At 43.9% G+C, this 12,862-nt stretch overlaps 1 protein-coding gene across 1 annotated transcript in view; it reads right to left on the reverse strand.

The window, feature by feature from the left end:
- tmem108 (transmembrane protein 108) overlaps positions 1 to 12,862 on the reverse strand; it is a 51,429-nt gene that overhangs the window by 2,790 nt on the left and 35,777 nt on the right. Inside the window, exons 3-4 of the mRNA XM_069667919.1 lie at positions 2,715 to 3,989; positions 1,086 to 1,237 (exon numbers count right to left, since the gene is read on the reverse strand). Of these exons, the coding sequence (XP_069524020.1) occupies positions 1,086 to 1,237; positions 2,715 to 3,989 (1,427 nt within the window). The remainder of the gene's footprint in view (positions 1 to 1,085; positions 1,238 to 2,714; positions 3,990 to 12,862) is intronic.

Here is a 12,862-nt window from a genome sequence, read left to right on the forward strand (position 1 = left end):
AACAGTACTGACTGGAACAGTATAACACAGCAGCACAGGACAGCTTGTACGATATAATACCCCTTTCCCTCCAAAATTAGCGCATTGACGCAGGTTTTTCAGACCTGGGAAGACCCGCTTATAGATGCCGATTGTCTCTTTTCCCATTGCCAGTGAAGTATACTCTTTTCTGCTGCATCACCGTCTGACACGTGAAACAGTGAAGATGTTACGGTGGTTAGGTCTTTATTGTATCTATTACTCATTCAGTCTGTTTATCAAACTCGGCGCCGACAAATTTGGAACGATGTTCGAGCGCTGCTTGAGCTTGAGCTGAGATGACAAGGAGTCGCAGAAGTTACCGACGGAGCATAGCATCGCTCTGGAAAGGGGGCGGAGATTAGCGCGTTAACACAGGTTTTGTGTTTCCATCATAACTAATCGCAGCCGAAGTGATAATTACCCGGGTCTACTGCAGAGTCATTTGACCCGGGTCTGAATGCCGATTATAACCTTTCCCATTAAGCGAAAAAGCCGGGTATTAGCAGGTTTTTTGACCAGTGGGAAAGGGGCTTTAGAGATGTTCCGATAAGCCATTGCCTGTCAGTATCATGGGCGCAATTTAAGTACCCCCCCAAAAAATCAACCTCTTTTGTTTGTACTCCAAAATGATACAGCAATAAGGCAATCATGTATGGTCTGTGGTTGTATAAAAACTTGCTCCAGCTAGTTTATCATGTAAGTATATCAAGAAACAAGAGTGTTATGTTAGTCAAAGCTAGCAAAATGTCACCAGTCCGTGTTTTCCCACTAATATCATATATTCTTATTATTGCAGTGGATCGTAGAAGTATTCAGGATTGACTTACACTGAAGTCTAAGTATCGGAAATGGTATCTGGAAGGAAGAAGCGTCTCTATTCCAAGGAGCATCTCTGTACAATAAGTACTACAGTGTCAGACTCAAGTGCACTCCAGAAGGCCTCAAGGCTCGCTGACAGGCGAGATTGCACATGCATCCTCATGTAGTTCCCATACTCATTATATCTTTTCTGCTGACTGACACCACTTTAACGTCCCTCCACCTCTGTGTGCGGTATTTTGTACCTCGCTCTCCAGAGTGTGTATCTCTCTGGGCAGCTCCACAGCGTGCCGGCTGAAGTAGTCCATGGTGATGGCGTTGTTCCAGTAGCTGAGGTTGTTCTCCTGACTTGACGACTTCTTCTTCCTCCTCATGCAGCACACGGTCAAAATCACAGCTGGAGCGGGCACAGACAGGAGAGGACAAAACGAGGGGTTAGCACACAGGCTGGAGGAGCTGCTGCTTCAAATAGAGCCTCTTAAGGCGCCCACACTTGCTGCTCAGGCAGGAGCTGTCATGTTTCACGACAACATGCCACTGCAAGAGGAAATTGTGGTTGAAAAGAGGTACAGTGTGAAATGCCTACTGTGCTCGTAGTAATTTTGAGCTTTCAGAAAAACTAAAACTGTAAGTCTCTCAGTAACAAACTTACAAGAATCAAACAGGAAAGTTATTTATTATCAAAGGGGAAGAAATACTTATTTCTCCATCTCCAACAAATATGCAAAAATTGTGTTTTGCCTAAAGTGCATCTCTGCTGCTCGATGAAAGAAAGCCTCCTTTCCTTATTATTATTATTCTTTTGCTAACTCTTGAATTTTATGCAACAGGATAGAGCCCTGAAGGCAGTCTGGAGGCTGTCGATGTGCATTCCCTAAAAATGTTAACCAGGAAAGTTTGTGGGCTCAAGCTAGGATGAAAGTTTCCTTAAAGGAATAATCTTGAAGATTTTCATTTAAATAAATGTCTGTTAAGTCATATCAATCAACGAATGAGGTAACACAACGATGATTGAGCCTATGGCCCACTGATGAAAGCCTTTGCATTTGCATTATTGCAGTCTGGGTGTCTGAGGCGACATTCGCAGAAAAATATCACAAGCGGCGCCCAGTTAGTGACGCGTTTTCTAGCACCCAGCAGTGGTTGGTCTGCCAGAGAGGGTAGGCGGAGCTAAGCGGCTGCTTTTCCGGTCTCTGCAAGTGTTGCGAGTAAACAGTAATCTACTATGGCTGAACAAACAAAGAAAAGATGGATGACTACGGATACAACTTCAAAAATAAGTGAAAATCCAAAGAAAAAGAAACAAACTCGATGCTCAGATGAAGCAAACAGTCTAAAAGGGAAAGCGACCGTCAGCGACGAAAATCAAGAGTTACAACCGGAGCCAACCGTGGACGTCACACATGCAGCACTGTCTGGATATCTGGGAAGTGTGCTCCTGCAATTACCGTGTATCGTCATAGGCGTCGCCAAAGAGAACGAAACTGACATCTTTATAATTACGGTTTTAAAGGAATAGTTTAATATTGTGAGAATTACTTCACTTCCCTTTAGGAGGTGGATGAGAAGATTGAAAACACTCTCATTTTTGTCTGCCAACTAGCTTAGCTTAGCATAAAAACTAAAAGAAAGGAGAAACCGAGGGTAACAAAATCAGCTCCTCCAAAGTTCACTTATTACCACCTTGTTTGTAACCTGTTCTTTTCATCTTTACATAGAAGTCATACAGTTTCTCCTGGTTTCAAGTCTTTATGCTAAGCTAGGCTAAACTGCTGCAGGCTGTAGCTCCATTTTTTACTGAACAAATATCAGAGTTGTATCAAGGTGAAGGTAAAGGAGATTCATTCATTTATCTTTTTCAAGTTGTTACTTACAACACGAGGACACAGGCACACTGATGGCCAGCACGATCCACACAATGTCCATCCTGCTCAGGCAGATGGTCATGCGGGAAGGCTGGGGGTCCACTGTGGGGCCTGAGCTGTTTCCGGGCGTCCAGGGGTCCTGGGTAGTGGCAGGTACCTGCCTGTTCAGGAAGTTCCCATTGGCCGTGGAAGGGGGCTCCGAGCTGTTCCCCTGAGAGGGCGCCTCCTCGACTGAGCTGCTGGTGGAGAGCAGCCCTCCAAACACAGTTACATTCCCCAACAAGGGTCCCAGAGGGGCATTGTCTGTGCCATTACCTTGAACAACTTCAGAAGTGGTGGTCTCACTGGGTGAAGTTTGGCTGTTTGGGATGATTGTTGGGCTCTGTGTTTTGACGCTGGGCTCACTGGACAGGGCTGGAGTGGAGGTGGTGGAAGTCAGGTTCTGTGGTGGGCTCTCGACTGGAGCAACAGACCCTTCCTTTGGCTCTATCACCAGTTCATCCGTGGGGGGCTCGTTCGCTCCATGCACCTCCCTCAGGGTGATCGCGTGGTGTGCGACCTTCTTGGCATGCTCCCTGAGTTTTAGGCCTGGATCAGCATTCGTTGATGAAGAGGAGAGGGTTGTCAAGGGGGAGCGCTGGATATCTGGAACATACTCCCAACCAGGTTCGGTAGGTTTTTCTAAGCTTAACTTCTGAGGCTCTTTGCTGAGTGTATCTCCTCTATCTGGTCCAGAGCTGGACTTAAGAGGCAGAGGGTTTGGAGCCCCTTTAGCTGTAGATTCAACATTTGTGTTCGGGTCCCCTATGCTGGGAGATTCAGGGCTGCTGCTGTTTCTGCTGGCCTGGTTGCCTCTGGTTACTGGGACTTGTAGTCCAACCAATTTGTGCATGTGGTCTCTGTTTACAATATCAGAGCTCTTCTTAAGGGGCTGATTCACACGACTTTCAGTGCTCACAGTGTTTGGGGTGACAGTGTTTGTGTCATGAAGCGGAGGGTCGCCGTTAGCCAGGCTTGAAGTTTGGGTCGTGTGAAGCAAGGCAAAAGGGTGGAGAACGGCAGCAGTTGGGAGGATGATGCTCGAGGGTTTCGTGCCTCCTTTGGATGACCATTCCCCGCTACTGGAGCCTTCCTGATGCCAGTCAACGGGCGCAGGTTTGGGGGCAGACAGTGGGCTGCTGTGGGCGGCTGCCATTGAGACAGAGTCCTGGGATGTCTGGATGAGGTACAAATCCTGTGCTGATGACACCAGTCCTACTGGCAGTGCTAGGAATGCTAGAACACCTGTAGGGAACGACAGAGAGATTATCATTAGCACATTATGACAAAGAAAATCCTTTTTTCCCCATGTCTGTCGGCCTATACTTCATTTCTCTCAAGGATCTTGCTACTCAGAGTCAGACTTGAGTGCAAACCCGGCAGCTGGATTTGAGACGCAGAGCCGTGTTTTGCATTCATTACGCTTTTCAGCCTTTAATCTACTGAACCGCTGTGTTTGTCACTCACCTAGTTTAACTTGGTGAGTGCTTTATTAACTGCATTATTCACTAGACAGGTTCCACTGCGTGTGCCTGTGCATGTAGAGGTGGCAATTAGGATGGGAGGATGGCTGTCTTTGGACGCAGAGTTCAAAGAAAGCGGCTTTATTACTCGATGGAAATGCTTAGAATGCTAAAGTAATGAGTAATTTTTGATTACAATCTCCAGATAATCCTGGAAAAGGGTAGTTTAGAGTATAAAATTGAGTATTAGATATCTAAAATAGGGATACACGATATTGGATTTTTTGCCGATTACCGATACCGATATTTTTTTGCCCGCACACCTAATTGCAGAGATCATCAACTCTCTTCTGTATTGGAATTAGCCTACAGTATAATGGTGATACTCTTATCACATTTGTTACAACGGTCGGGGTGACGGGTCTTGAGATGGTTAATCAAGTTTGTAGTGTTGAAAGACTTTGCCTTGGCACCTCCTCGCATCACCGAAGCTGAGCAGTCATTGCAAATAGCAGTTTTGCTGTCTATTTCAGACACTTTGAAAAACTTCCACACCACGGACATTTTGGCTTCTAACTCTCTCATGCTGCAGGTAGACACACGTGACGTCATCAGGCTGCGCCGCGCAGGTCTTCTTCGCGCCGGGGACATTGCGCCGAGATCAGGCATTTAATCAAGTATGCAGCAGCCCATTATTTTATCGGTTAATTATATCGGCAAATATCGGCGTGTTGGCTGATATCCGATATTTCATTTTTAAGCCAATATCGGCCGATAACGTGCCGATAATATCGTGCATCCCTAATCTAAAATAAAAAATTTTTTTAAGTAAAACTATGATAAGACATAAACATTTCCAAGAGTTTCAGTACTTTAAATAAGGGGTCATTGTTAAAAAAAGAAAAGCATTTTCTGTAACAAACTATCCAGTAAAATTCTCTTTCTGCCACTGAAACCGCCAATTCTCATTCTCAATATTGGACAAGCAACTTTTAAAGATATTTCTACAATTAAAGCATCAAAATAGCCGACTCTACATGCTGAAACCATCTCGGGGAGTCTGACAGATTCACTTTCTGGAGCTCAGTCCCATAAGGAGACCGTGCAGTGACAAGTCATTAGCAGTTGCCTGCGGGGAATATCGGTCCTATTATGTTATCCAGACAGCAAGGCAGTCATAGAGGGAGGAACGTGCAAAGGCTTATTAATCTCCCCTCTGCTCCCTCTCTTCCACCCCTTATTGACAATGTTAAACACAGCTAATGTGATACATTAGCAAAGCTCCCACCGGGCTGTTTCTATGCAATCAGCTGAGAACAGAACATGCTAAGCTAATGTTCAAAAATCAAGTCTGAATGAGGTTATGTCGTGTGTTTTTGACACAGGATTCTGAGTATGGGAATACTTTAACTCCCAAGGTTATATCAACACTTATTGTATTTTAACCAGCCGTGAATTACTAGTTGATTTCTCGGAGGATAAGGCTGACAATATTCTCATGAAAAGAGCTAAAGGTTGTCTTTCACAAGCTTCTTAAACATGTCTGTGGCACTCAGCCCCAAGGCCATTCGCTCCTTCTGAAGATGTGAATAAAAATGGCTCAGTAATTTCCTATAACAGCTGTGAAGAAACAGTGCATTCAGTTGGGGACTATTTTCAGCTGTGGAGTCACGCATATTTGGTTTGCTCCTGATTGTTAATGGTTTGACTGCGGAGCATCTGGGAAAGACTAGATTTAAAATACAGTGTGTTTGATCAGGGTAATAAAGGAACAGAGTCTCATTGTTGTGTTTTTGATATTCTTATAGACATGAATAGAGCTCTGTGGCAAAGACGGATATAAAATATAATTCAAATATGAATTCATTGTTGATTTTAATCCTTTTTGACAGAGGAAAGAAGAATTTTGCCAGCCATATCTTTTTATTATACTAAATTAAATAATGCCTCTATTGCTATGTGCATATCCCGATGTGCGCCCAGTTAGTGACGCGTTTTCAATCAGCCAGCAGTGGTTGGTCTGCCAGAGAGGGTAGGCGGAGCTAAGCGGCTGCTTCTCCGCTCTCTGCAAGTGTTGCGAGTAAACAGTAATCTACTATGTCTGAACAAACAAAGAAAAGATGGATGACGACAGATACAACTTCAAAAATAAGTGAAAATCCAAAGAAAAAGAAACAAACTCGACGCTCAGATGAAGGCAAACAGTCTGAAAAGGAAAGTGACCGTCAGCCAGGAAAATCAAGAGTTACAACCGGAGCCAACCGTGGACGTCACACATGCAACACCGTCTGGATATCTTGGAAGTGTGCTCCCGCAATTACCATTTCTCGCCATAGGTGCCGCCAAAGAGAACAAAACTGAAACTTTTGAGATTACAACTTATTAAAGAGAATGGAAAAATGCCACAACAAAGGCCCTTATTGAAATTGTTTTCACACAATTAAACAATAAGAAAAATATAGTAGAGACAGGAGAGAATTAGGGCAAGTGATTAAGACTGCATTGTTTTGGATTTAAAAGAAACAAAGCCCAGTCCAAAGCCTCCAGTGTGACCTAGATGTATCTATGGTAAACCAGTTTCAAGAGGGGTAGAGGAGAAAAAGATGGAGGAGAGAAAAGAAAAGGGGAAAAAGGGCCATAAAGATGAAAGACTAAAAGCCCCCGCAACAGTCAATGAGTAATCGCAAATTTTCTTTGCCATAGAAAGCTCTTGTTTCCTCTTTGTTCACCGAGGGATTTAATATATACACCACAGCAGAACAGAACCCAAAGCACTGACTATTTAGACTCAGCCTCTGAATCATTAATCATATTCCTCCATACTCAATCACACAGACTACCAGGAGAGAGGGTCCAGGCCCTGTCTTCCATTAACCAGGCCTGTCACGTCTCTAATCCACGGAGCCCACTCCAGACCCATATCTGAGGAGATAACACACTTGGCCATCTTTGATTTATGGCTGCTCGTCTTTCCTAAGATGATCCTTTGGGCAGGATAATGGAACACAGACAAACCCCAACCTATCAAAAGTATTTGGGCTGTTGATGATCATCGGTAATGTGAGTGGTGGCCCCAATGGGACAAATTGGGAGGATGAGGCGTTATTATTACAAAACCACAGTTTAAAGACGTCATATACTTGTTTTTAATATTGGAAAGGTAGCTGCAAACAAAGTAGAATAATAACTTTTCCGTGCAAATAAAGAGGATGTTTTCAAAGCTGTGGTCTGGCTCGAGCCACACCTTCAATCACTACCTAAACCTGGCTGTCACAACCCAGCAACCCGACACTCGGCTCCCACTGAATAAACCATGATTACACCCAGACTCCCTTTAGAGACAAAGTTATATCAGAAACGTGTAAACTAAATGCTGTGACAGATACACACAAACAGGAACACAATCCTCTGATGTGTCAAAAATGGGCCGCCTCCCCCTCACCAACATTACATTAATATTAATGTCAGACTTTGCAGTTTAGTTAAATCGTTTTTTTATTGGAGAAAATCTAAAATGTTAAAAGGAGAATTTTCTTTTTAAGTCAGCTTCAGGCATCTGACTGTATTCATTAGTGCTAAATATTGACTTGCCTTTGGTTTCTGAATCAGTCTCTGTGTTGACTTCTGAGTCAGAGCCTCCTTGTTTGATTTGAAGAGTAATAATAAAAAGGCAAAACACAGGTTGACATTTGGATGAGAAAATTAATCATTTACAATCTATGAGAAGATTTTTTTAGAGCCTTAACTACATGAATGTTATCTGAAGAAACAGACACCCCTGTTAGCTTTGCACAAAATCTGTACAGGCGAACACGACTTCTGCGTCTTCATGGCGCTTTGTCAGCTTTTGTTATTAAATTGAGCTTCATTGTGTGATTTGCTGAGAGCTGATAAAGGTGGAAAATGGTGGCATCACGGTACACTCATAATTTTTCCAAGATCAAATGTCACTCTAACTATGGCTGCGCGATAAATCGTTTCACCATCACAAAAGCGACCTGTGCATGTGCAATAGGCACATCCAGGACACAACTATGGAGGGAACACGTCAAGCTGCTACTTAAACATTTGGTGCAAAAGGAATGGTCGCCATTTTCTCGTTTTCCATCACTATACTAAACAACCAAAAGAAGCCGGTCTGTTATCACATTAGTGCAGGCCTTCATGAGAGCACAGAGTGCTTTCTGTGTGTCACCTGCTGTGGGGGTTGGATTATGTCAGGGATGATCTCAATGAATTAAGAAAGAGGAGATCTCAGCTGTCCAACGTACGCAACACACGTGTTGAAAAATTCTATTAGTTCTATTGTATGTTATGTTATGTTATCTGTTAAAGTTAAGCAGGTGGTACATAAAAAGTATCGTGGGGGAACAGTACCACATACAAATTAACCTCGTAAAGGAGCAATTCTCCCCTGGAAAAGCCACTGTCAGCCAAAGCTGATGTTGTCTGTAATCAATAGAAGCAATAATATTTGGAAATTGGCGCCATAGCTGTGGAGAAAGTTGTACAAACAGCTCGTGGTTTCGCCCATTCTACATTCCTACAACACCCAGCGTGCATTGCGCCCCTCCTTCTGAAAGGAACGGCCCAGCGAGAGACGCTGGAGTGAAACGTTTTCTCTGCAGGCAACGACTCGGGTGGTACAGAATCTAAAATAAGACAAGAATAAACCGGTGGATCGTCTAACAAATCTTGGGGTCTGCAGTCTACATTTCAAACCTCACGATTCTGAACGAGACATGACATCGGAGGCGGGCGTCCTAGATTGAGGAAGTGTAGTTTAGCGAGCTCCCTGGCCTCCGCCGGATGACGCGTTCTACGTCGTCTGGCGGAGGTTTTCCAGGGCCCATTGGAGAAGCGGATAGCGTCCTCCAAAGGCAAAGAGTCAATTGGATTTTTTTCCTACCATAATGGCATTAGCTCCCCTTAATAGCATGATAGGACTGAGGTTGAAAATCAGTGATCTAGCCCTTTAAGGTAGGGAACACAGAAGCCTAAAAACGTATGACTACTGTGTAATGTTAGGTAAATAGAGTTGACAGATGAAGTTTAGCATGTGCTACATAAACATACAAACTAACCTCTTTAGATTGATGATACTGATATTCAGCAAGCTGCTTGATTTCTGTAACAGACTGTTCTGTGTTCAGAAATAAGCTAAGCTAAATAAAGTTAGCATTTACAGTTAGCATTAACGGGCAGATTTAATAAGAAGATAGTACTGGGACATGGACACAAAGTAGTAACAGCCTCTGTGTTTTGTGGCCTCTGTAAGCATTGTGGAAATGTGTTTTCCAACACGTCTACTTTGACCAATACAGTATATCACACATTGCTGATTTTCTGTGTGTGTGCAAGAGTTACATGTGCATCCGTGTGTGCACCGTGTTGCACTCTGAGGCAAATGGATGTAATTTGTCACATCGGTTGGGCGTCGGGCTGATGGAGTGAGAGCGTAAGCAGGCTGAACGCAGACGGAGAGCCCGGCACTGCCTCCGCTAAGACGCGCAGACGGAGAAGCAGGCACAAGCGAGCGAATTAACTGGAAGAAATGATTGAAAAGGCCCGAGAAGTGAATTGAGCTTTATGAACATCCATTATTGAGTTGAAGCACCGGGAAGACCGGGAGAAAATTGGATGGAAAAGGGGAAGAATGGCGAGGTCGGACGGGGTGGGAAAATGTGAGGAGACGGTCAGAGGTGTAGTGGGAGTGAAGATGTGTGGGTGTTTCATCAGAGATAAGACGCGGACAAAAGGAAAAAGTAGGGATTAGAAACATGCGGTTCAAAAATAGAAATCGCACGGAAAATATGCCTCAAGTGAAGGAGGATATATATGGCAGGTTTTAAAAACATTCGTCCTGCTCAGCAACACCTGTCTATTCAGCATTATTTTTCCACTATTGTGCCTGCTGGCTGTTTTTGTCCTGACATGATATTTTAAAAGGAGCACGAAAAACGACACAACAGCAACAACAAACAACACAAAGGTGACGTTGAGTTAAATCTCTCTCTCCTTGTCCTACATACTTTATAGGCGCTCACGCTGTTATCACTCACTCCAACCTGTTGCCCTGACTATCTTTATCAAGCAGACGATCGTCTCAGAATAGCACATGCTAATAACACGGAGACAAACAACGCCCAGGTGAAATTGCCACAAGATTATGCCGCCATTTATTTGACTAATGGCGCCAACCTGTTTTCCATCAACAACGCTCAGGGGGTCCGGAGGGGAGGGGGCAATTTATGCAGGAAAGCTGCTGAATTAGGGCTCCTTTGAATGCAAAGGCAGCCGGTGACATTCGTTCAAGTCCTCCATTGATGCCATCAGGGGACATCAATAAATCATGTTGTAAAGCAGGATCCTGCGCAGTGATCCAATGCAGGCTTTGTCCCACCAATCATTCATTATTAGACTCAATGTCAGCGGACAGAGGCCACAGCGGCTGTCAGTGAAGCTAAAGTTACACTAGATATAAAAAGCAGCATAACATTTATCTGCTGATGGAATTCTGTGTTAAATTTCCCTCCTAAGCAAAGGCTCCTTTACAGAAGAACAATATCGCTCAGTCACATGCATCATGAGTCTTCCAGCCTAATCAATCATCCCGGAGCACTTAGTGTGCGGTATGCACTCGCCCGGCTGCATGATAAATCCAGAGATGTGGGGGCTTTGTATTCGCCACGGAGGCTGGTATATTTATCTTTCTTTTTCCAGGGGTCACCTCACGCTGCCTGCGATGGAGAGTGATGTAGCTGGAATGTACGGACGACAATCTGCCCGTGAAGCAAGTGTTGCAGCCGGGGCTGGTCGTGTCGCATCATCAGCGGGCAGCTGGCAGTGGCACTATTAGAACCGGAGGCTCTACAGGAAGCCAAAAATAGGAGCTGCAAAATCATCCATCAATAAGAATCGTCAGGCTGTACTCGCTCCAGCAGCATGATGTGGAGTAAAGAGAGAGGTGTATGTATGGGGAACAGACAGCATCCAATGACAATTTGGCCAAGGTTACATGTATAAATGAAGGAAGCTGCAACACAATGATGCTGTATTAAGATAAAATACCTGACAATATCGCATTAAATTGACCTGTATGATGTTTTTACTATCATTTCTGCTCTATATTTTTCACTGCAGGCTTATTATAGTTCAATAGCTGTTCAAACTGCAATATTATTTTATTCTTTAAGGTGTCCAGAGGCTGCAGAAAAAACAGTAACTAAATAAATAAGATTTTTTAAAGGGGGTTATCACGTGATGAAAAAGTTAGTGACGCGTTTTCCACACAGCAGTGGTTGGTCTGCCAGAGAGGGTAGGCGGAGCTAAGTGGCTGCTTTTCCGGTCTCTGCGAGCGTTGCGAGTAAACAGTAATCTACTATGGCTGAACAAACAAAGAAAAGATGGATGACTACAGATACAACTTCAACAAGAAGTGAAAATCCAAAGAAAAAGAATCAAACTCGACGCTCAGATGAAGCAAACAGTCTATAAAGGAAAGCGACCGTCAGCGAGGAAAATCAAGAGTTACAACCGGAGCCAACCGTGGACGTCACACGTGACACTGTCTGGGAAGTGTGCTCCCACAATTACAATCTATCGCTATAGGTGTTGCCAAGAGAACGAAACGGAGGTCTTTGAGATTACAACTATTACGTCTTTAGTAACATCTAACACAAATTATCTTTTACTTTCTCTGAATGAATTTGATGACGCAATCCAGCAATCAAACCTTTCTTTAAAAATACCAAATCCAAAGTTTCTGCAAATCTCATTTCAGTTCTAAATGTTTCAAAGAGCTCTCCCCACAACTCGTGTAAGAGCCAATTTAAAATGTCTTATTGTCAGTTTTTGTTGGTGCTGAGAGTGTCGCTGTGATGCTACAGCTACAGGCATATATGGCAAGGAAGAGCGCTGTCAGGTCAGGTGTGTGACCCCAGAAGGGCATACGGGCTTTGACCGCTGTATCGCGAGGGCTCTGTCTGAGTTTGTTGGTTTATTTTCCACCATGGACCTTTTTTCACTACAATGCACCAATGGATAAATAAATAAACCGCTTTTTCTGCAATCCGGTCTGGCTGCTATCTGTTACAACTCAAACTTAGCAGCTTCTCCAGGTAACTGCAAACTGCGGACAAGCGCGCCAGCCAGGTCGCTCCTGGATCAACACATCTCAGTCGATCCGTGTTAGACTGATCTCCTTTAACAACCAATATTAATCCTCAGGTTAATGAAAAGCATACGACCTTAGTTTACTCAATTAACTCAGTAAAAATGTGAAAGTATCTGACAAACTGCAACAGAATTCTTGTCCATTTCGACCTGACGCCTGTAAGCACCTGTTACTCTGTTTGATTGATTTATATATTCTTCAACAGTGTGTATCTATCAACAATCACGTCAGTGTGCCCTTGAGTAAGACACCGATCCTCTGTCTTCTCTCTCATTGTAAGTTGTTCTGAATAACTCAATAATGCATGTCTGCCTCATCATCTAATGGGATAAACACACATAACTGCTGGTTTTGAAGCCCCAGGGCATTGAACCATAACTAATAATTAAGCATGTCCTCCTCACCACCCGGCCGGCCCTCCGTGGATCACATTTAGCCTCATTTATGCTAATCAAAACCGCTCCGCAGTAGCCGACGAA

This window comes from Semicossyphus pulcher, unplaced genomic scaffold, assembly GCF_022749685.1.
Source record: "Semicossyphus pulcher isolate SPU_LCO1_2020_fin unplaced genomic scaffold, fSemPul1.0.p SCAF_18, whole genome shotgun sequence".
NCBI lineage: Eukaryota > Metazoa > Chordata > Actinopteri > Labriformes > Labridae > Semicossyphus > Semicossyphus pulcher.